This window comes from Salvelinus sp. IW2-2015, linkage group LG6.2 (assembly GCF_002910315.2).
Source record: "Salvelinus sp. IW2-2015 linkage group LG6.2, ASM291031v2, whole genome shotgun sequence".
NCBI classification, from domain to species: domain Eukaryota; kingdom Metazoa; phylum Chordata; class Actinopteri; order Salmoniformes; family Salmonidae; genus Salvelinus; species Salvelinus sp. IW2-2015.
In genome coordinates, this window is record NC_036846.1 from 17,969,500 (window position 1) to 17,992,497 (window position 22,998).

General features: G+C 42.4%; 1 protein-coding gene across 1 annotated transcript in view; it reads right to left on the bottom strand.

The window, feature by feature from the left end:
- The window catches only part of atp8a1 (ATPase phospholipid transporting 8A1), a 222,843-nt gene extending 201,288 nt beyond the window's left edge, over window positions 1–21,555 (bottom strand). Inside the window, exon 1 of the mRNA XM_070444153.1 lies at window positions 21,231–21,555. Coding sequence (XP_070300254.1) covers window positions 21,231–21,279 — 49 coding nt within the window. The 5' untranslated portion in view covers window positions 21,280–21,555. The remainder of the gene's footprint in view (window positions 1–21,230) is intronic.
- Window positions 21,556–22,998: the final 1,443 nt, after the last annotated feature.

Below are 22,998 nucleotides of genomic sequence, written 5' to 3' on the forward strand. Positions count from 1 at the left end.
GAAAGAGACAGCTTAAGAAAACAGTGAAAGCCTCGTGGAAGATGGAAAAGGAGGGCATAAGCAACTTCAGGCTGAACATAAACCCGCGTTGCATCCCATCCGCTAGAGTCAGAGAACCTAACGGAAAGACGCAGAAAGCAAAGAAAGAACAAACTAGAAGCTCGATTCTATAAAGAGTCGATTCTTCAAGTTATCCCCTTAAAGTCTCTTCACGAAAGAAAAAAGTGGAGCTCTAAAAAAACAAGAAAGACGCTAGAGGAGCACCTTATAAAAACAACTTTGACTCAAAGCCAGAACATGAACATCTGGCCATCCCACAGATATCCCAACCATTGAACCCCGCGGAACATCATATTGAGACCAGCCCTCCGACAGTGGAAAACCGGTGAGGTGAAAACACAAGTATCGACGGCCAAAAGAACAGCATCAGCCCACGGGCCAAATGGATATCCCGTACATAAAGGTATAAGAACGCACCAGACGTCCTGGAGGGTCCTCTGGAGGCCCTTATGAGAACAGCTTGGCAAAAGAAGATAATACCCAAATGGTGGGCGTACGGGCAGCGGGGGTACATGTCCTAAGGAGAGAAGGCAATGCAGTGAACATCAGCCAATTCCGCCCAATCTCCTACTGTAATGTCGAGGGTAAAATCTTTTCTTTACCTGTCATTGCCCAGAGGACTGTCGAGTACCTGGCAAAGGAATGCGTACTGATTGATACAATCTGCTAACAAGAAGGCAGGAATATCAAGGGTTTCTCTGGAACTGCTTGGAAACACTCCAGCAATGATCCTGGCACCAAGAATCCAAATGGCCAAGGTGGAGAAAAAGGAAGCCTCCATGGTAGCATTCCTCGACCTCTCCAATGCATTTGCTCTGTGCCCCGAATGAACTCCTGTGGTCTGCCTTCAGATTTTTCCCAACATCTACCGGACACCATCAAGCTGGTAAGTCTACTTCACCGAGGATCTGCAGTTCTGCTCACCACCTCAGTTACACTCACCACAGCATGCCTGAATTAAATAAAGACAAACTACTTTTCCTCCGTCTGGCATTTCATAAAGTGGCAATGGAGTTATCATCAGATCCTCAAAATGGTTGCTGGTGGACAGGTAGTCGACTCTGCTGTTTCCGCATCCCTCCACTCAGAGGCACTTACCAATGGACGACATTTACAACATTGACCACCACTGTCCCATGCACCAGGGAGACTGCTCAGAAAACTCGAGGAGAAACATCAGCTGGGCCCGGTATGAAGATTAAACCATCCAAGTCACGCAGCATCTCGATTGTGGAAGGGAGTAGCTCTCTGACCTGAAATTCTTCATCGGAAGATGACCAAATCCCAACAGTGTCTGAGCAGCCGGTAAAAAGCCTTGAAGGTGGTATTGATGCAAGCTGAAAGGGACAAAGACCAGGTGCAAAAGCTGCGGCAAAGATATCAGTAGTAGCCTACAGTCCATCGACAACAACCCAGCTACCTGGAAAAGTAAAGGCAATGGTGTCTGCAGTTTTGGTCTCCTACCCGGGTGTTGTGGCCCCTAGCAAAGTGTATGAGGGTTTCCAAATCTCAACAGTGGAGAAGATGGAACAGAGGAGTCACAGGCTACTTAAAGAAGTGGCTCGGAAGTTCCACGATGCCTTACCACCCATAGGCCTCTATGGCAGATGGTGTCCCAAGCTGCCCCTCACCAAGTCTAACAGAGGAATTTCCACATGTGCAAAACCGGCTCCAAGATGACAACTGAATGAAATCTCGAGACCCAGGTGGTGAGCAACAACGCGCCGGACCTTTGGCAACTGGGCGCAAATTGGACGGCCAGGAAAACGCAGTCGCAGGAGGCAACAGCAGCCTAACATGCTGAAACATTGTGAGGTCATGTTCAGGCAAGGGAGAAGGAGGCCTTGGGCTAACCCTAAGCCGTGCTGCTTGGACGTAAGGCCAACTGCACGCAGAGTCGGCGGAAGATGGTAAGTGCAGGAAGTACGCCATCAAGGAAAGGAGGCTGCAAGGTGGGCCAAGGCAGTCCTCTCTTGGCCACAGGGACACAGTGGACTCGAGGGGAACAGTGTGGAAAGAAGAGGAAGATCAGCCTGGAAGGAATCTGTGGGCCGCATGGAAGCGAGGCGGTTGAGCTTTTCCATCAGAGCAACATATGACGTCCTCCACAACCACAGTTAATCTTCACCAATGTATGGTGAAGATCCGGACTGTGCCCTCTGGTTTCTTGAGTTTACGTCCTCCATGACAGTGGTACTGATGCACTGCAAACTATGGTTTGCGTCCAGTTGCTGTGCTTCATTCGACTGATTTGATCGCTTTCGCAGAAAGTGATCAATGCGAGGCCTCTGTCTCTCTTTACCCAAACACCCCTTCTTCCCCTGGTGGATCCTCAACCCATGGTGTGATGTAACTTTCCTCCAACCACAGACACATACCTGCATCTGTTTGTGGCCCGCTGTTGCAGCGGAACTTGTGACAGTTGCTGTGGTGTTCTCTTGTGCTGTGCTCTCATTACTCGTAGTCGTTTCCGGTCCAGTCGTTACCATGTTGTCAGCCAAGGAGTCATCTTCCGCCCCCGCTCTCGCAGACTCTAGGGGTATTCTCGTATGTTGACTTTCTGTAGCTAAAAGCGGGTGTTTCCAACATACTGCGAAGCATGGGAAACTACAGAAATGGGAAGCTACCCCATGACTGTCCCATTGGGGTCTATTCCCTCCTGTCAGCCGTCTCTCCGTGCCGCCACAAGGACTTTCCCCTGTTGTCAGCTGATCTTTCTCAGCAGTCACTGGACTAGTCCAGATATTCAGATTCCAAGAACACAGGATGAGATGTTACTAGAAAGGGATTACCAGTAGGCCTACTTCAATGCATCCCTCATTCATGGTTAGAGAAGAAATTCATTTATACTAGCTAGCATCAACCCCCTGGCTGGTCCCTAGCTAGCTAGCTACTGATCTAATTAAACTCTTGAGAGTTATACAATCATCTCATCTGATCACAATACTGTAACCAGTGCTCACAAAAACAACAGGACACTATGGAATTAAGACTCCCCCCATCACTCTAGCTGTCTTTCCATAGGCTGAGGCAGACTAAAGTAGAGGTTGACTGATTATGATTTTTCAACGCCGATACCGATTATTGGAGGACCACAAAAAAAGATACCGATTAAAAATCGGCCGTTTTTTTTTTTTGTGTAATAATGACAATTACAACAATACTGAACTTATTTTAACTTAATATAATACATCAATAAAATCAATTTAGCCTCAAATAAATAATGAAACATGTTCAATTTGGTTTAAATAATGCAAAAACAAAGTTTTGGAGAAGAAAGTAAAAGTGCAATATGTGCCATGTAAGAAAGCTAACGTTTAAGTTCCTTGCTCAGAACATGAGAACATTTGAAAGCTGGTGGTTCCTTTTAACATGAGTCTTCAATATTCTCAGGTAAGAAGTTTTAGGTTGTAGTTATTATAGGACTATTTCTCTGTACCATTTGTATTTCATATACCTTTGACTATTGGATGTTCTTATAGGCACTTTAGTATTTCCAGTGTAACAGTATAGCTTCCTTCCCTCTCCTCGCAGAAGAGCCACCCAGAACAGTCACCCTCGAAGCAGCGTTACCCATYCAGAGCAAGGGGAACAACTACTCCAAGTCTCAGAGCGAGTGACGTTTGAAACGCTATTAGCGCGCACCCCGCTAACTAGCTAGCCCTTTCTCATCGGTTACACCAGCCTAATCTCGGGAGTTGATAGGCTTGAAGTCATAAACAGCAGAGCTGCTGGCAAAACGCATGAAAGTGCTGTTTGAATGAATGCTTACGAGCCTGCTGGTGCCTACCATCGCTCAGTCAGAGTGCTCTATCAAATCATAGACTTAATTATAACATAATAACACACAGAAATACGAGCCTTAGGTCATTAATATGYTCGAATCCGGAAACTATCATCTCGAAAACAAAACATTTATTCTTTCAGTGAAATACGGAACCGTTCCGTATTTTATCTAACGGGTGGCATCCATAAGTCTAAATATTGATGTTACATTGCACAACCTTCAATGTTATGTCATAATTATGTACAATTCTGGCAAATTAGTTCGCAACAAGCCAGGCAGCCCAAACTGCTGCATATACCCCGACTCTGCGTGCAATGAACGCAAGAGAAGTGYCACAATTTCACCRGGTTAATATTGCCTGCTAACCTGGATTTCTTTTAGCTAAATATGCAGGTTTAAAAATATATACTTCTGTGTATTGATTTTAAGAAAGGCATTGATGTTTATGGTTTGGTACAGTCATGCAACGATTGTGCTTTTTTCGCAAATGCGCTTTTGTTAAATCATCCCCCGTTTGGCGAAGTTGGCTGTCTTTGTTAGGAAGAAATAGTCTTCACACAGTTRGCAATGAACCAGGCGGCCCAAACTGCTGCATATACCCTGACTCTGTTGCAAGAGAAGTGACAAATAAATTCATGTTAGCAGGCAATATTAACTAAATATGCAGGTATAAAAATATATACTTGTGTATTGATTTTAAGAAAGGCATTGATGTCTATGGTTAGGTACCTTTTTCGCGAATGCGCACCGCATCGATTATATGCAACGCAGGAAACGCTAGATAAACTAGTAATATCATCAACCATGTGTAGTTAACTAGTGATTATGATTGATTGATTGATTGTTTTTTATAAGATAAGTTTAATGCTAGCTAGCAACTTACCTTGGCTTCTTACTGCATTCGCGTACAGGCAGACTCCTCGTGGAGTGCAATGAAAGGCAGGTGGTTGGAGCGTTGGACTAGTTAACCGTAAGGTTGCAAGATTGAATCCCCGAGCTGACAAGGTAAAAATCTGTCGTTCTGCCCCTGAACAAGGCAGTTAACCCACCGTTCCTAGGCCGTCATTGAAATAAGAATGTGTTCTTAACTGACATGCCTAGTTAAATAACGGTGTAAAAAAATATTTATATTTTAAACATTAAAATCGTCCAAATCGGTGTCCAAAAATACCGATTTCCGATTGTTATGAAAACTTGAAATCGCATTGGGCTGTGAGCAGGGGGCTGTTGTGACATCAGCTAGGGGCAGMGGACTGGGGGCTAGGAGCAAGGGGCTGTGACATCAGGAGCTTAGTGTGGGATCATCAGAAGGGGGAAGAGACCTTTTGGCTACATGGGAATTTATGAATAATGGAGCGGAGATGCCAGCACGTGGTGTCAAAACAGCAAGCTATGAGTATTTTTATAAAAGGCGGGAGGGCAGAAAATAGACAATACCAGTCGGGCAGACAGGCACGCTATTGTGTCAACGTCAGTTCCTCACGGCTCCTTTGTTTTRAAAGCTGCAAAATAATTTGGAGGCATTCAAAAGTAAGACTTTGGAAAATAAAGTAGTGACTGTAAGCTACCTGTTCTGTGTTTTGTAAAATGTAAAATTACCCAATATAATCTATTTAATTAGTGTACAAAGGATTTTAGCCCATCACATTATARGTTGGGTTCCTTCACTGTTATCGTGGCAACAGACCCAGCTTTCATAGTCACTTCCTYATGATGTTATCAATCTCATAGAAGCACTTTTACAACATGCAGTAGCATCTACAGATGTAGGATCTTAATTTGATCACTTTTGTTGCTGAGAATTTTCCTGCATCACTTCGTGATTTACATGAACTCACTGAAAACCCACAATAAAAAACACAGGTATATTAACAGTAGTGCTGAYCGATTTGTGCTTTGAGGTCTGTTCGATTAAAAAAGAATCACATTTTCAATTTTGTTTTCAATAAAAAAAAATGTTTACATTAAGTGCATTATGCATTGTGGGTTGAATGCCTTAACACAGAATAAAACAATTAATAAAAGTCTAATGAAGGTAGTGACTGCCCATTACCGCTTTCACTTATWAACCATCATGTATTCACATTACTTTAATAATGTATTTCAGTTGTTTAAATTACATTTGTTTAATTTGATTACTTTATTAGGCCCATTTCATTCCAAGTCGTCATCTCATCTCTATAGAGATGCTGCCTATACAGTCTGACAAAAATCACTATTTTAATAGTTCTTTAAAGTAAATAAGGCATACTTGACTGCTGAATACCAACTATCAATCACTTAGATAATGTATTTTCAGGTAGAGATGCCTCACGAAGCAAATGTTCTCAATCCCTCTTGATTGTGAATTCTTGTGTCTCTTCTCTCCCTCTCCGTGTCTGCCCCACACGAACCGAACATAGCAGGCGTAAAAGAAACAGACTGGACAASTAACCACATAATTGATTTTGGTCATTGTAGTTAATTACCACATTTTTTGCACTAAACTATGTATATTAAACAAACAAACGCAACATGTAAAGTGTTGGTCCCATGGTTCATGAGATGAAATAAAATATCCCAGAAATTTTTCATGAGCACAAAAAGCAGATTTCCCTCAAATTTTGTGCACAAATTTGTTAACATCCCTGTTAGTGAGCATTTCTCCTTTGCCAAGATAATCCATCCACCTGACAGGTGTGGCATATCAAGAAACTAATTAAAGAGCATGATCATCATTGTGCTGGGGACAAGAAAAGGCCACTCTAAAATGTGCAGTTGTGTCTCACAACACAATGCCACAGATGTTTCAAGTTGTGGGAGCGTGCAACTGGCATGCTCACTGCAGGAATGTCCACCAGAGTTTTTTTGAATTGAATGTTTATTTCACTGCCATAAGCCACCTACAACGTAATTTTAGAGAATTTGGCACTACATCCCACAGGCCTCACAACTGCAGACCACGCCAGCACAGGACCTTCAAATTCTGTTGCTGTAGGATAATTTTACTGTAACAATATAGGTCAAATTAAGATCCTACACCTGTAGTATCCATGTGGAGAAAAGCAGTGCTGTGTTTCATTTGTAAGGATTGCTCAAGACAACAACAAGAGGGACTACCTGGATGTGTCCAATAAGAGGCGCTCATTTTCCCTTGCATGCCCTAATGAACACGACCCTGGGTGTTTCCATGTCAGCTAGGAGAGTGGTGATTCACATCCAATTAAAGTCATCATGAKTAACCACGTGTCAATAGACCTACTTTACATTAGTCGGTCCAGTTCCAATCCAACAGACGCTGAAGGATTTCCAAAACTCACTTAAGCACACACCACAGGGACATGCATATTAGATGCTTCCTGTTGAAATATTAAAGGGACACTTCGGGATTTTGGCAATGAGGCCCTTTATCTACTTCCCTGATTAACTTGTGGATAGCATATTTATGTCTGTGTCCAGTATGGGAGGAAGTTAGAGGTAGCTTCCCGAGCCTAACTAGCGTTAGCACAATGACGAAGTCTATGGGTATCTGCTAGCATCTATTACACTTTGACGGGGATCTTGGGAGGTAACTGACAGTTCTGACACCTCAGCCAAGCCACATTGGATAGTAAATAACAAGCTGAGGCTGACTGAAACACATGATTGTTCCTTTGAACTATTAGGTTCTAAATAAACAAAGTAAAAAATAAAAAAYKTAACGGAAAACTATTAAAGCTCAAAACCAAGTTTATTCACCCACTTGGTCACACACCTGCATTAGACAAAAAAACATTTACACAAGCCCTGGCATTTAAACCTTCCTCCTACGCCGAGTCTCCTCCTTACACATCTGGACAGCCAATACATCTCTGTTGCTAGGCAGGAAGTTAAGTGATATGGGTAATAAACTCTTCCTTCTCCCTGAATGTGACCTGACCGGGGCCCCCAATTCCTCACTAATCCACCCTTATCAGTGACTGCAACCATGTGACTGCCTTTCCCTTACTTCGTAACATTCCAAGCCCCTGGCTCATATCCAACCTTAAATTTACCCCACCATACACTTTCCTCCTACAAATATCCATCATCTTCTGGTGTAAGGAATTATTTCAAWTTACAACCCAACAACTGCAACCAGACTGTGGCCGTTCTCCATAGGATACCTGATGTCTAACAATAACATGTTCTGACAATGTAAACGTTCTGCATTCCCCTCTCTCCCTCATCACCATGAACAAGGATATTTCAAGTTTATAAGTCAGAACCAAKGGCGTGACCTTGCCAGATGAGCCAGATATCAAATCCTAAGCTTGCAAAAGGCACAGTAGCTACATCAGTATTCAGGTTTAAAACCTCTTAAGGATCCGCCACTTTTTTTTRCAATTTTCGCCCAAAATGACATACCCAAATCTAACTGCCTGTAGCTCAGGCCCTGAAGCAAGGATATGCATATTCTTGCTACCATTGTGGAAAAGTGAAAGGAATGTAGGAGAATATAACACAATAGATCTGGTAAAAGATAATACAAAGAAGAAGAAAAAAACATGATTTTGTATTTTTTTGTACCAACATCTTTGAAATGCAAGACAAAGGCCATAATGTATTATTATTTCTGTTAAATTTTGTATCAAGACTGCCCAAATGTGCCTAATTTCTTTATTAATAACTTCATGTTCAAAATTGTGCTCTCTCCTCAAACAATAGCATGGTAGTATTTCACTTTAATAGCTACTGTAAATTAGACAGTGCAGTTAGATTAACAAGAAWTTAAGCTTTCTGCTAATATCAGATATGTCTATGTCCTGGGAAATGTTCTTGTTACTTACAACCTCATGCTAATCATATTAGCCTACGTTAGCTCAACATCGCCTTCTGGATGGATATGCTGGACCCTATCTCTTGATGATGATCCACCAAATGCATTGTTTTAAGTACTCCAAAAACAGATTTGCCCGAACAAAAAGAAAGCKTCAACCCCTACAAATATATTAATTTATTATTAACCCTGCATTATAATTGTAATGCAGATGTATATTTTGTTATGGATCCATAATGAATTACTATGGGAATAAATATCACTGAATTAGATGTGGTCAACTATTTCAGCACCGATTCGCACTGCTCRGAGACAAGCATGGGGACTGGCATTGATAAATCAATGACATTTTTATTTTCACTGAATCTCCGTTTGGGTATTGGTTAGCCTACAATTAGGGTGTGGAAATGTTAGGATTATTTTGTTCTTAGTACAGTAGCCTACTCTCGACCGGTCACGTTGTCAGGGTTTCGCTAGATAAACTAGTAATATCATCAACCATGTGTAGTTAACTAGTGATTATGATTGATTGATTGATTGATTGTTTTTTTATAAGATAAGTTTAATGCTAGCTAGCAACTTACTAGCAACAAATCTCATATACTACATTCTTACAAAAAAAGGTTTTACATTTCTCTAGTACAGCCAATATTAAAAAAGTAAAATGCTTCTCAAAGATGCCCTTTGGTGGTCCAACCAGCACTAACTAGCATTAAAGGCAACAATAGCTGACACTTAAATAACGTGCCACACAAGGTGTGCTACAAAACTTTTAAAAGGAACAACCACTGTAGGCTAGTTGTACCAAGTCAAGTCACGAGCAGGGTCGTAAAACACACGAGACTCCGGGCCCATGCCCAAGGGCAACTTCGGTTTCAGTTTCCTGACCATTGATGGTGTTGCCTTTACGTGGAATGTCGGCCATCGGCTTCTCACCTGACCTTGCAGTCCTGCTGTGGCATGATCGCATTGACCGCTTACTAGAATGTGTGTTGTTCTACAGTGGCCTGCTCATGTAATAACCTCGAACCTCAACGGCAAAAAAAAAAAAAACAAGGAGCTGATCGTGGACTTCAGGAAACAGCAGAGAGAGCATGCCCCTATCCGCATCGACAGGACCACAGCGGAGAAGGTGAAAAGCTTCAAGTTCCTCGGCGTACACATCTCTGACAATCTGAAATGGTCCACCCACACAGACAGTGTGGTGAAGAAGGCGCAACACTGTCTGCCCTCTAGGACACCTACAGCACCCGATGTCACTGGAAGGCCAAAAATATAAATCAAGGACAACCAACCACCTGAGCCACGGGCTGTTCACCCAGCTACCATCCAGAAGGCGAGGTCAGTACAGGTGCACCGAAGCTGGGACCGAGTGGCCGACAAACAGCTTCTATCTCAAGGGCCATCAGACTTAAAATAGCCATCACTAGCCGGCTACCACCCGGTTACTCAACCCTGCACCTTAGAGGCTGTATTTTCATTATTCTTAGCAATGATTTAGGAATCCTTGTAAGCAAGTATTAGCTAGGTTGCCACTTGTTGTTCGCTTATTGAAATTGAATTTCAGTTCATGAAAATAAATAGATAGCCAGCTAATTAACCCTGTTGCCCAAAGCTAACGTTATAAGCAGCCAGCTAGCTTCATCTGGCTAGTGAGGTTCGCCCGGACCGGGTTATGTGTTGTGAAGCTAGCCACAATATGGAATACGCACAATAGTGGAATTTTCGGTATGCCTTCAAAATAAAAGTATCTCTATTTTGTTGGCTATAAAAGTAGCCAAGAAAATACATTTTTGGTCAGTGTGGTGTGTGTGTAACCTATATTTAACTAGGCAAGTCAGTTAAGAACCAATTCTTATTTACAATGAATGCCCCGGACAACGCTGGGCCAATTGTGCGCCGCCATATGGGACTCCAAATCACGGCCGGATTCAAACCAGGGACTGTAGTGACGATGCACTACAGTCCTCTTGCACTGAGATGCAGTGCCTTAGTTAACACACACATGGACGCAGCGGTCTATTTAACTGTACTAGAATGCTTAAAAGGCTGCTAAAATCTTAAATATCGTATATTTTTGGGGCAAGGAAGATATCGGTCAAAAATGTTATATCGGTGCATCACTAGCAATAACATCTACTAAATATGTGTATGTGACCAATAACATTTGTTTTGATGTGCAGGCTTGACCCCTCTCCCTCACAAACGCATACCAGGCAGGTAGATGGTAAGAGAAGCCAGAGAGGAAAAGGCTATTTCTCAACTCTCTCCAATAGAGATTCCATAAATGATGCTGGAGCCGAGTATTGAGTTATGTTCCCGTGCTGGAGCGGCGTATTGATTATATGTTTGTTTATTCCATGTGTAACTCTGTGTTGTTGTATGTGTCGAACTGCTTTGCTTTATCTTGGCCAGGTCGCAGTTGCAAATGAGAACTTGTTCTCAARTWGCCTACCTGGTTAAATAAAGGTGAAATAAAAAAATTATGTTCCCGTGCTGGAGCCGAGTATTGAGTTATGTTCCTGTGCTGGGCGTACACTAGGCTGATGTGTGGGGTATGAAATGTGGTTATTATAGGTGTGGTGGGCCATGGTTGCCAGAATAGCTCATAAATAAGATTCATCTGGGCTGAGATCAAAGGATCAAATCGATTAACGTGGAGGGGCAGAAAGACAATCATTACCTGTCAGCAACGGGGTCCTACTGATGAAAATGAGTGCAATAGGCTCTCTTTCATGTGCTGGCTTACAGCATTGGGCTTGTAGGCCCTCTTCCTCTTAAGACCATGAGCCAATCAATAGTATTAGCATCTTTGTATGGCAGTGCACAAATTACTGCATATTCACACAGCTCTGTGCATGTGTTGAGTGGGAGTGAGAGAAAGTGGGAGAAAAGCAGGGAGGGTTAGGCTATTGTACCAACCCTCATCTGCCATCTACAATGACTTAGAAGGAAGAGTGGWTGTCTCTTCGAGGTGAGCCGAAGAGAATGAGAGAATGGGGGGAAATGGATATTAGCCCGAGGGTAGCGCGGTGATGGAAGGAAGGACATGAAGTAGAAAATAGAAAAAGGAGATACCCTCGTGTGCGGGGAGGGAGGAGGAGAATAGAGGGGGGCCGGGGGGGACTTGTTATGACAGGCTTCTGACCCCAGACAAGGGATTTAATGGCGGGTTGGGCTTTTGTGTCACATTATCAGCCAGTGATCCGCCAAGCACATGGGCAGACCAGACGCCAATCCTGTCAAGGTCGTTCTATGTCATTTCAGCAAGCCATGCACCCACCATAGCAAAATTGTTCTTACATCGTTTCTGTAGTTAGAACCAAATAATATTATAATTCCTGCAACGTTATTTTGTTTAAATATAATTTGTTCTCTTAGAAATTAAGCTAATTGATTGCGCCCAAATTGGTCATTTTAATTGATAGGATTCATATAATATTCAATAAATACAGTAGCCAACATCCAATTTGGGCCAAACTGCTTCATAACAATGAGTAAGACCTGAGGAATCCAAATAAAAGGTCAAACGCCCCCATAGGACCCTCCATACACCATGCCAATCCCACCCTAACAACAAGTATTTAGTATCAGTTCTCAATGTCTGACAAATAGTATGGAGCGGCGGCTTGGCATATTATTTCTTCAATCTATGTAATGTGTGTTTTTTCCCCTGTTTAGGTAAATTTGGTATTGAAGTTGTTATGTCCCATCCTACATTTTGAAATGAACAGGTTCTGACCAATAGATGGAGCCGTTCCTGCTATTAGTTATTTACATATTAGTTTCCAGTCTATGAACCAGTTATGACCAAAACCCATGCTTTGGTTTTGTTTACCTGGCCACTGTTTCAAATTATTACTTTTTAGCATGTGGCAAAAATACAATGCAAGTCAATGGTACCTATATTAGCATTTTCGCACCTCATATCCAAAACATCTATAAAGTAACATAATTGACTTAGTTTATGATTTGAATATACAGCTTGAAAATGCTACTATAATATCTCGTCTGAGTGTGCCAGAGCGAAGAATAACTGATGGATTTAAGAATGGACATATTCAAATGGGTGTTGCGCGGTGTCAGTAAATGTCGGCATAAAAGCGTAATTAAATTGTTGCCAGGAGCACAGTTAATCACCAAAACTCTGGATAACATGAAAACAGCCTAACCAGCTCTGCTAGGGTGYGTGAAATGGTCAGCGTTTGGGTGGGGGCTAAAGCTTAAGATGATTCTTATGGCATTGTACACAGTCAGTGTGAACCAGAATGACTTGACACAACAACGGGCCAAGCAACAGAAACGACACAGGAAGTCTTATTTAATGAAAGGGGATGCAGTCTGCTGTGAAGCATTCATATATGTATACAGGTAAGAGTCTAGCTACATTTTCAGATATTATACGTTTCTAATTTTGTCAGAAAGTTGTTTTCATTGCAAGTTAAAGCATACTGTTAGCTAGCTAGCTGACATTAGATGGCTGGCTCACTAGATAACATTACGTTTATGATCTGTGTGTAGTAATGTTCTCAGGCTATAACTAGCAATGSAAAATGGCATTCTAATGTTTGCTAGCTAACATTGAACCTATTTGGTTCACTTTAGCTAGCTATGACAATCGGTTTGTATTTCTAGTACTCTATGGTTTGGGATCAATGGTTAGCTAGCACGTCTAAACAAAAGACTCCACTTCACCAGATGATTACATGATCCATAAAGTTAGCCAGGTGTGTCTGACAGTGATTACGGCTATCTATTGTATAATAATGCCAAAATATTTTTATCTGGAATTTGTCTTTCAGCATCAGTAGAAAACGCCTGACTCTCCTTCACTAGTCATACAAGGAGAATGGTCTAATGCCTCCCATCAAAAAGAGCGCTGACCCAAGCAAGCACAGGTTACACCTGAAGCATGAGGACTTGTGGTAAACTTAATCAAAAACTATAATGCAAAAGCGTTACCATGACGCCACCCAGGACAAACACTTGTYGAAAGCTGCTTTTTTAATATACAGTGGGGCAAAAAAGTATTTAGTCAGCCACCAATTGTACAAGTTCTCCCACTTAAAAAGATGAGAGGCCTGTAATTTTCATCATAGGTACACTTCAACTATGACAGACAAAATGAGAAAAGAAAATTAATGAATTTATTTGCAAATTATGGTGGAAAATAAGTATTTGGTCAATAACAAAAGTTTCTCAATACTTTGTTATATACCCTTTGTTGGCAATGACAGAGGTCAAATGTTTTCTGTAAGTCTTCACAAGGTTTTCACACACTGTTGCTGGTATTTTGGCCCATTCCTTCATGCAGATCTCCTCTAGAGCAGTGATGTTTTGGGGCTGTTGCTGGGCAACACGGACTTTCAACTACCTCCAAAGATTTTCTATGGGGTTGAGATCTGGAGACTGGCTAGGCCACTCCAGGACCTTGAAATGCTTCTTCCAAGGAACGTTTGGACTCCGTTGGGACCAYGTTTCTGCTGCTGCGCAACACTGACATCCTTCCTCCCATAGATGGTCTGCCTGTACAAGCACCACCTGGACTGGGCACAGCTAGACAAACTTATCTTTGAGAAGATAAGGGAGTTTTGCAACGAAGAGGCTATGTACATCACATGCCCTGCACCAAAGTCAAGGGCAGGACAAAAACAGGCTCTCCGAATGTAGATTCCCTTGTTCATACGTGGWTCGGACGGACCAGTCATCAGCGCTATCTGCAGTGCCTCTATTCAAGTGAATCCCTAACACACACCATATTTTGCTGCAACTATTTTTTATTCTACTGCTCAGCCACTTTACCCCTGATTGTATGCATATAACTACCTCGTCTATCACTGATATTGATTACTTTATTTACACTACCGTTCAAGTTTGGGGTCACTTAGAAATGTCCTTGTTTTTGAAAGAAAAGCAATTTTGTCAATTYAAATAAAATTGATCAGAAATACAGTGTAGACATCGTTGATGTTGTTGATGACTATTTTAGCTGTAAACGGCAATTTTTTTATGGAATATCTACACAGGTGTACAGAGGCCCATTATCAGCAACCATCACTCCTGTGTTCCAATGGCGCTTTGTGTAAGCTAATCCAAGTTTATCATTTTAAAAAGGCTGATTGATCATTAGAAAACCTTTTTGCAATTATGTTAGCACAGCTGAAAACTGGCAGCTTCATTAAATAGTACCCGCAAAACACCAGTCTCAACGTCAACAGTGAAGAGGCGACTCCGGGATACTGGCCTTCTAGGCAGAGTTCCTCTGTCCAGTGTCTGATCTTTTGCCCATCATAAAATTGTCTTTTTATTGGCCAGTCTGAGACATGGCTTTATCTTTGCAACTCTGCCTAGAAGGCCAGCATCCCGGAGTCGCCTCTTCACTGTTGACGTTGAGACTGGTGTTTTGCGGGTACTATTTAATGAAGCAGCCAGTTGTGAGGCGTCTGTTTCTCAAACTAGACACTAATGTACCTGTCCAATTCTTCAGTTGTGCACCGGGGCCCTCACACTCCTCTTTCTATTCCTGTTAGAGCCAGTTTGCGCTGTTCTGTGAAGGGAGTGGTACACAGCGTTGTACGAGATCTTCAGTTTCTTGGCAATTTCTCGCATGGAATAGCCTCAGAAAAAGAATAGACTGGCGAGTTTCAGCAGAAAGTTATTTGTTTCTGGCCATTTTGAGCCTGTAATCGAAACCTCAAATGATGCTCCAGATACTGAACTAGTCTAAAGGCCAGTTTTATAGCTTCTTTAATCAGTAGAACAGTTTTCAGCTGTGCTAACATAATTGAAAAATGTTTTTAGAATGATCAATTAGCCTTTTAATTATAAAACTCGGATTAGCTAACACAACGTGCCATTGGAACACAGGAGTGATGGTTGCTGATAATGGGCCTCTGTAGATAKAAAAGTTTAAAAAAAAGATTATCTACAGTTTTCAGCTACAATAGTCATTTACAACATTAACAATATCTACACTATTTCTGATCAATTTGATGTTGTTTTAATGGACAAAAACAATGTGCTATTCTTTCAAAAACAAGGGCATTTCTAAGCAACCCTAAACTTTTGAACGGCAGTGTATATACATAAAAATAAATAAACAATTATCACTAAATTCACTGAGAATACATTATATAGGATGAAGAAACAATACTCCGTCCCGCAGCGCCATACAACTTGTCAGACATAGAGAACTGATACTATACATTTGTTGTTGGGGTGAGGTCTGTGGGTGGCTTTTGACAATTTCTTCAGATTCATCATGTCAGAGGAAGGCTCATAAAATTGTCAAAGACTCCAGTCACCCAAGTCAGATAGTTCTCTCTGCGCACGGCAACCGGTACCGGAGCGCCAAGTCTAGCTCCAAAAGGCTCCTTAACAGCTTCTACCCCCAAGCTATAAGACTGCTGAACAATTAATCAAATGACCACCCGGACTATTTACATTGACGACCCCCCCCCCCTGCACGCCCCACCCCACAGCTCTGCACGCCCCACAGCAACTTGCCCAAGCCTCAGCATTTCTCCTTCACCCAAATCCAGATAGCTAATGTTCTGAAAGAGCTGAAAAATCTAGAGCCCTACAAATCAGCTGGGCTAGACAATCTGGACCCTCTCTTTCTAAAATTATCAGCTGCAATTGTTGCAACTCGTATTACTAGCCTGTTCAACCTCTCTTTCGTATTGTCTGAGATCCCCAAAGATTGGAAAGCTGCCGTCGTCATCCCCCTCTTCAAAGGGGGAGACACTCTAGACCCAAACTGTTACAGACCTATATCATACCCTGCCTTTCCAAGGTCTTCAAAAGCCAAGTTAACAAACAGATCACCGACCGTTTAGAATCCCACCGCATCTTCTCTGCTACGCAATCTGGTTTCTGAGCTGGTCATGGGTGAATCTCAGCCACGCACAAGGTRCTAAACYATACCATAACCGCCATCGATAAAAGACAGTACTGTGCAGCCGTCTTCATCGACTCTGTCAATCACCGCATTCTTATCGGCAGACTCAACAGCCTTTGTTTCTCAAATGACTGCCTCACCTGATTCACCAACTACTTCTCAGATAGAGTTCAGTGTGTCAAATTGGAGGGCKTTTTTTCCGGATCTCTGGCAGCCTCTATGGGGGTGCCACAGGGTTCAATTCTCGGGCCAACTCTTTTCTCTGTATACATCAATGATGTCGCTCTTGCTGCTGGTGATTCCCTGATCCACCTCTACGCAGACGCCATTGTGTATACTTCCGGCCCTTCTTTGGACACGGAGTTAACAAACCTCCAGACGAGCTTCAATGCCATACAACTCTCCTTCCGTGGCCTCCAACTGCTCTTAAATGAAAGTCAAACTAAATGCATGCTCTTCAACCGATCGCTGCCCACCCATCTAGCATCACTACTCTGGACGGTTCTGACTTAGAATATGTGGACAACTACAAATACCTAGGTGTCTGGTTAGACTGTAAACTCTCCTTCCAGACTCACATTAAACATCTCCAATGCAAAATTAAATCTAGAATCGGCTTCCTATTTCGCAACTAAGCATCCTTCACTCATGCTGCCAAGCATACCCTCGTAAAACTGACTATCCTACCYATCCTTGACTTCGGCGATGTCATTTACAAAATAGCCTCCAACACTTTACTCAGCAAATTGGATGCAGTCTATCACAGTGCCATCCATTTTGTCACCAAAGCCCCATATACTACCCACCACTTTAAACTGTATGCTCTCGTTGGCTGACCCTCGCTTCATATTCGTCGCCAAACCCACTGGCTCCAGGTCATCTATTAGTCTTTGCTAGGTAAAGCCCCGCCTTAGCTCACTGGTCACCATAGCAGCACCCACTCGTAGCACGCTCTCCAYCAGGTTTATTTCAATGGTCACCCCCAAAGCCAACTCCTCCTTTGGCCACTTTTCCTTCCAGTTCTCTGCTGCCAATGACTGGAACGACTTTCAAAAATAACAAACTGGAGACTCATATCTCCCTCACTAACTTTAAGCATCAGCTGTCAGAGCAGCTAACAGAGCATTGCACCTGTACATAGCCCATCTGTAAATAGCCACCCAACTACCTCATCCCATATTGTTTTTTTTGCTCCTTTGCACCCCAGTATCTCTACTTGCACATTCATCTTCTGCACTCCAATATTTAATCGCTAAATTGTAATTATTTCACCCCGATGGCCTATTTATTGCCTTACCTCCCTAATCTTACTACATTTGCACACACTGTATATAGATTTTTCTATTGTGTTTTTAACTGTATGTTTATTTATCCCATGTGTCACTCTGTGTTGTTTGTGTCGCACWGCTTTGCTTTATCTTGGCCAGGTCGCAGTTGTAAATGAGAACTTGTTCTCAACTGGCCTACCTGGTTAAATAAAGTAAATCAAATGAAATAAAATWAAATAAATAAAATGAAAAAAATATGTAAGCATTTCAGTGTATTTGGCACATGTGCAATTTTTTGGGATAACTCATTATTAGAAAAAGCTACGAGGGGAGAGCGCGCGCGAGTGGGGGAGAGCGCATGAGAGGGAGAGCAAAGGGTGAGAGCGAGGGAGAGAGCGAGAGGGCGGGCGAGAGCACGGGATAGAGCGAGGCGGCGGGAGAGAGCGAGAGAGAGAAGGGGGGAGAGCGAGAGAGAGAGAAGGGGGGAGAACAAGAGCAAGCAAGAGAGAGATAAGAGCGAGAGAATTCTTCATAAGCCTTGTCTAGACCCACTCTGTTAAGTGTGTTTCTTGTGAAGAACATTTATGTTAGAACAAAGCAGAATGGTGGAGGATTAGCCATTTATGTGAATGGGCAGAACAGACACACAAGCACTAAGCTCTTGATGTGACCAATGTGATTCTCTCTGGGCTAGTTTACCTGGCCAGCTGGGGTCCGGGCTACTTTGCCTGGCCAGGTGGGGTCCAGGATACTTTGCCTGGCCAGGTGGCGTCCGGGGTGGAGGTGGGGTCTGGGTTTCTTTATCTGGCCAGGTGGGGTCTGGGCTACTTTACCTGGCCAGGTGGGGTCTGGGCTACTTTACCTGGCCAGGTGGGGTCTGGGCTGGGGTCTGTATGTGGTGATTGCAGACAAGCAGGTGAAACAGATCATTAAACAAAAAAAGAGGATGGTGGTTGCTGACATCTGTCAATTAAGACTTATTGAACCCATTCCATCTGGGGGATATCCCTCAACTGCAATCATCGCTCCTTTCAAAGGATCTCATCTGAGCTAAGAGCACACACACACGCACGCCTCCTCGTAAGAGATGTGGACAATTCACAGCGCACACCGAACCCATCTTTGAAGGTCCTGGGTGCCACTACCTGTCAACGCCTTGCCTGGTTCTGTACACGTGTAGATGGCCTCTCATATCACCCAGGCCCCAGTCTACACACAGTTCTCAGATAAGGCTGTTTTAGCAACATGGCCTGGGCCCAGTGAGGGCAGCGCGAGCCGTGACGTCTGATGTCCCCACAGCGGAGGGAAGCCAAGCGGCACGTGGTGGAGAGGCTGGGGAGTGTGATGTCGCAGAGAGAAGCTGACAGACAGGCCACGGGTGGATTAGGTGGTAAGCCTGGCAGAGGGCTGCCCTTTCTAGATGGAAACAGGGCCCTGATGTACTGCAGTGATTAAAAAAAAAATCACAACAGGAAGGGAGGGGATGCAATGAACGGGAGGATGGGGGCAGGATAGAAATGCAGCAAAATAACAAGTCGAGGGAGAGAGAAAAAAAAAAGTACTTGCTGGGACAGGATAGGTCACGACGGACTTGTCGGACACAGGGCAGGCCCTAATCGATTCCAATGTTCAGAAAAGTGCTTCCGCAGAAAAATCGGATACTTTTTTTTTTTTTTTTTTAGATGGGTGGGTGTGGCATAAGGCACAGACAGCTTCACAGCCAAGTAGAAAGGGAAACGTTTGCTCTTTGTAACTGGAAAAAAAATAAGTGGAGGGCAGTAGTGAGGGTGGGGTTGTGGTGGTGACAGGCCTTGCATAATTTATGTTCTTACTCTTGTGACTGCAGCTGCAACAGTCAGTCTTCTTTGGAATCTATGCTTTCGTTTAATTATTTAGAGTTCTACCTACCAATACAATGCATTGAAACTCATCTCACTCTCCTTTGAAAGGCCAGGCTCCTTCGATTGAACACAATGGAATGATACCATGAGATGATCACCCCTGGCTTCAGCTGCATTGGGAGTAATTCAGACCTTTCACTTTCACAGGCCTCATAATCATCTAGAACAGATGACACGGAAAAAGCCGTCCCAGTTATGCTAGGCAGCTTGTATTGTCATAAAATATGTGTTGGCTAGGGGTAATATGTGTTGGCTAGGGGTAATATGTGTTGGCTAGGGGAAGGCTCGTGGCATACACTTCAAGGATTTGGTCTCTCAGGTTTAAAATAGTCTCATTAGGCTGAAGTGCAACGATGTCAATTTCCCTTAGGCTTACAGACATTTTTAATAAAGTAACATAAGGTGAGGTAGGCTATTTGTTCAAAGTTCTTTCCTAATGCTTGTTTAATAACACCCACTAAACAAGCAATCCAACTGCCTTGGTGGGAGTGCCTAGAAGACGATAGGTAGCCACATCATGTGCTATAATAGCTTTACTATGCTTTTGCTGTGGAATAGTTGTAGTGAAATATAATCTATTCAAAATGATCTGAGCTCAAAATGTCTAGATTTCATATACAGTGCAGCTGTGATGCATTAAGGAAGAAAACAAAAAAATAAAAATAAATAAAGGGTTCACTCAAATTTAGATCACGTTCCATGGTCTTCGTAGAATTGTATTTTTTTAACACTTCCATTTTACAGAACACTTGGMCCTTCAAAGCAGCTGGAGATCAGGATATTTAATTTGGGGCATGGTATTTCATCCAGAGTGCAGACAAATGGAAACAGCGATCGATACAAATCAAACCGACTGCAACTTGCCTCGAGCATATGTCTAAACTTTCAACACCATAGCCAGAGTAAGCCACGACCCCGCCTTTGTCAACACAYGTATAGGGATCTTTAGCTACAAAAAAGTAAAAGTATATCAAAACGTCTGTCTACAAATAGCAATACGTTGGTTCTACACTATACACACAGTGGTCCTTCTATCTTCAGGGACTTGGATAACCTTTGGAGTCATTAGTAAACTAAACAGATATCCCATCTTTGAGTATGCCATCTAGCTTCACATTTTCTTATGACAGGTGAATCCTATTTTCATTGTAACGTTCGTGGGGATGAGGGGGAATTGCATGTGATTGAAAAGGTGTATTTATGCATCAGTTTTCGAACCGCAGTGGTGGTGACGACTGCAGAAAATTGCCTGTCGGTCATAATACTAGTCACCGGACACTATAATATTCTGCTGTATGATATCTGCATGCATACTTGCTATAAAGCTACCTAAGTAGCTAGAAGAGGTCAAGTCTAGCCAACTAACGTTAGCTAACTGGATAATAATAGCTAACTAACGTTGGCTGCTGTAATTTAACTAGCCAACACAGGCGCCCTYTTCATAACCACACATAACGATATCAATCTCACAGGGGCATAACGTGGGAATTTAACTTGTAACTAACCCATGCACGTAGCCGGTTATCTAGRTACTCACCCTCCACTCGGGAGCGAAGATCAGACATCGTTCTCTGAACGGGCGGCATCTCTCCACACAGAGCTCGAGCGATGGCACCTGTCAAACGCGGCTTTGCTCCCGCCGGTTTGCTGCCTCTTTTCACCCGTCTAGTGATTCAAGGCCAGTCTACATTCAACGGAAAAAAACCTATCTCATACAGWCGGTAAACGTATCTTTAAATGCTGACTAATAACGACAAACAATGTACTCGCGACTTCGTGGGTCCCCCCTGCATATCTTTACACATAGGATTGATGAAGAAAGACGTTGACAGATCCAAAAGGGGGATTCACATGAACTGAAATGAGGATGATGCCGCTTCACAATATGGACTGTACCATCTCAAATGSAGGGAGGGGAAACCGATTGCTAAATGAAATATTTCTGCCTGGCTCACATCAAATCAACAAGGAGATCATTCAAATGCTATTGCAAAATAAGATTTAAATATGCAGATTCACAGTTAATTTAAACTATATCGATAAGATATAAAAATACAGAAATAATTGGTAAGGAGTATTACCCAACATGGCGGATGCATTAGCGACTCATGTGGAGATCCCCGAATGCAGTTTAGTCATGAAGGGGGTAGCAAGCAGGGAAGTAATGACAGTGCCTAGTTCGCTATTTATGAGTCTCTGCCTGAAGCAGTKACCACTGTGCGATTTCCTTAGTTCATAATTATTTTAGGATATTAAAGCCCTAAAACAATTCATTTATTTTTTTGTTGAGAATAAGTTATTTGTGTGTTTACTTGTGGTTTAGGCTGAAATCCCAAGCATCAACATTTTGTTTTCATGTAGGCTGTTAGCAAAATTAAAAGCCAACTCTATTTACTTGTTATGTGCAATTTATTTTGTGGTCTCAGAAATCATGAGTATTTGGAGTCCAGAAGTTTATTTAAAATAATGTTGTAAAACATTAATGGCTACCATATAATCTCCAAACAGTTTAAATTAAGCTTTATCAACACAACACTTGAAAAAAGTATGTCATTTAAGACAAACAATAAAGTGTGAACCTTTAGCCTAACTGATGGCTTTCCAGTTGTCTGTATACAGATCTCCCTAATTCATTGTACATAATGGTGTAGCCTACAATATGGCACTGTTGTGAATATGGTTACAAGGCTTTCTACTGACGGAGAAGACGTTTGTAAAGAAAATGATATACAGTTGAAGTYAGAAGATTACATACACCTTAGCCAAATACATTTAAACTCAGTTTTTCACAATTCTTGACATTTAAACTCACTTTTTCACAATTCTTGATATTAAATCATAGTAAGGTCAGTTAGGATCACCACTTTATTTTAAGAATGTGAAATGGCAGAATAATAGTAGAGAGAATTATTTATTTCAGCTTTTATTTATTTCATCACATTCCCAGTGGGTCAGAAGTTTACATACACTCAATTAGTATTTGGTAGCATTGCCTTTAAATTGTTTAACTTGGGTCAAACGTTCCGGGTAGCCTTCCACAAGCTTCCCACAATAAGAAAATAAGTTGGTGAATTGTTGCCAATATTCCCTTCCACCAGAGTGGTAGTAAAATGAGTTCAGGTTTGTAGGCCTCCTTGCTCACACACACTTTTTCTGTTCTGCCTACAAATTTTGGGATTGAGGTCAGGGCTTTGTGATGGCCACTCCAAATACCTTACTTTTGTTGTCCTTAAGCCATTTTGCCACAACTTTGAAAGTATGCTTGGGGTCATTGTCCATTTGGAAGACCCATTTGCGACAAAGCT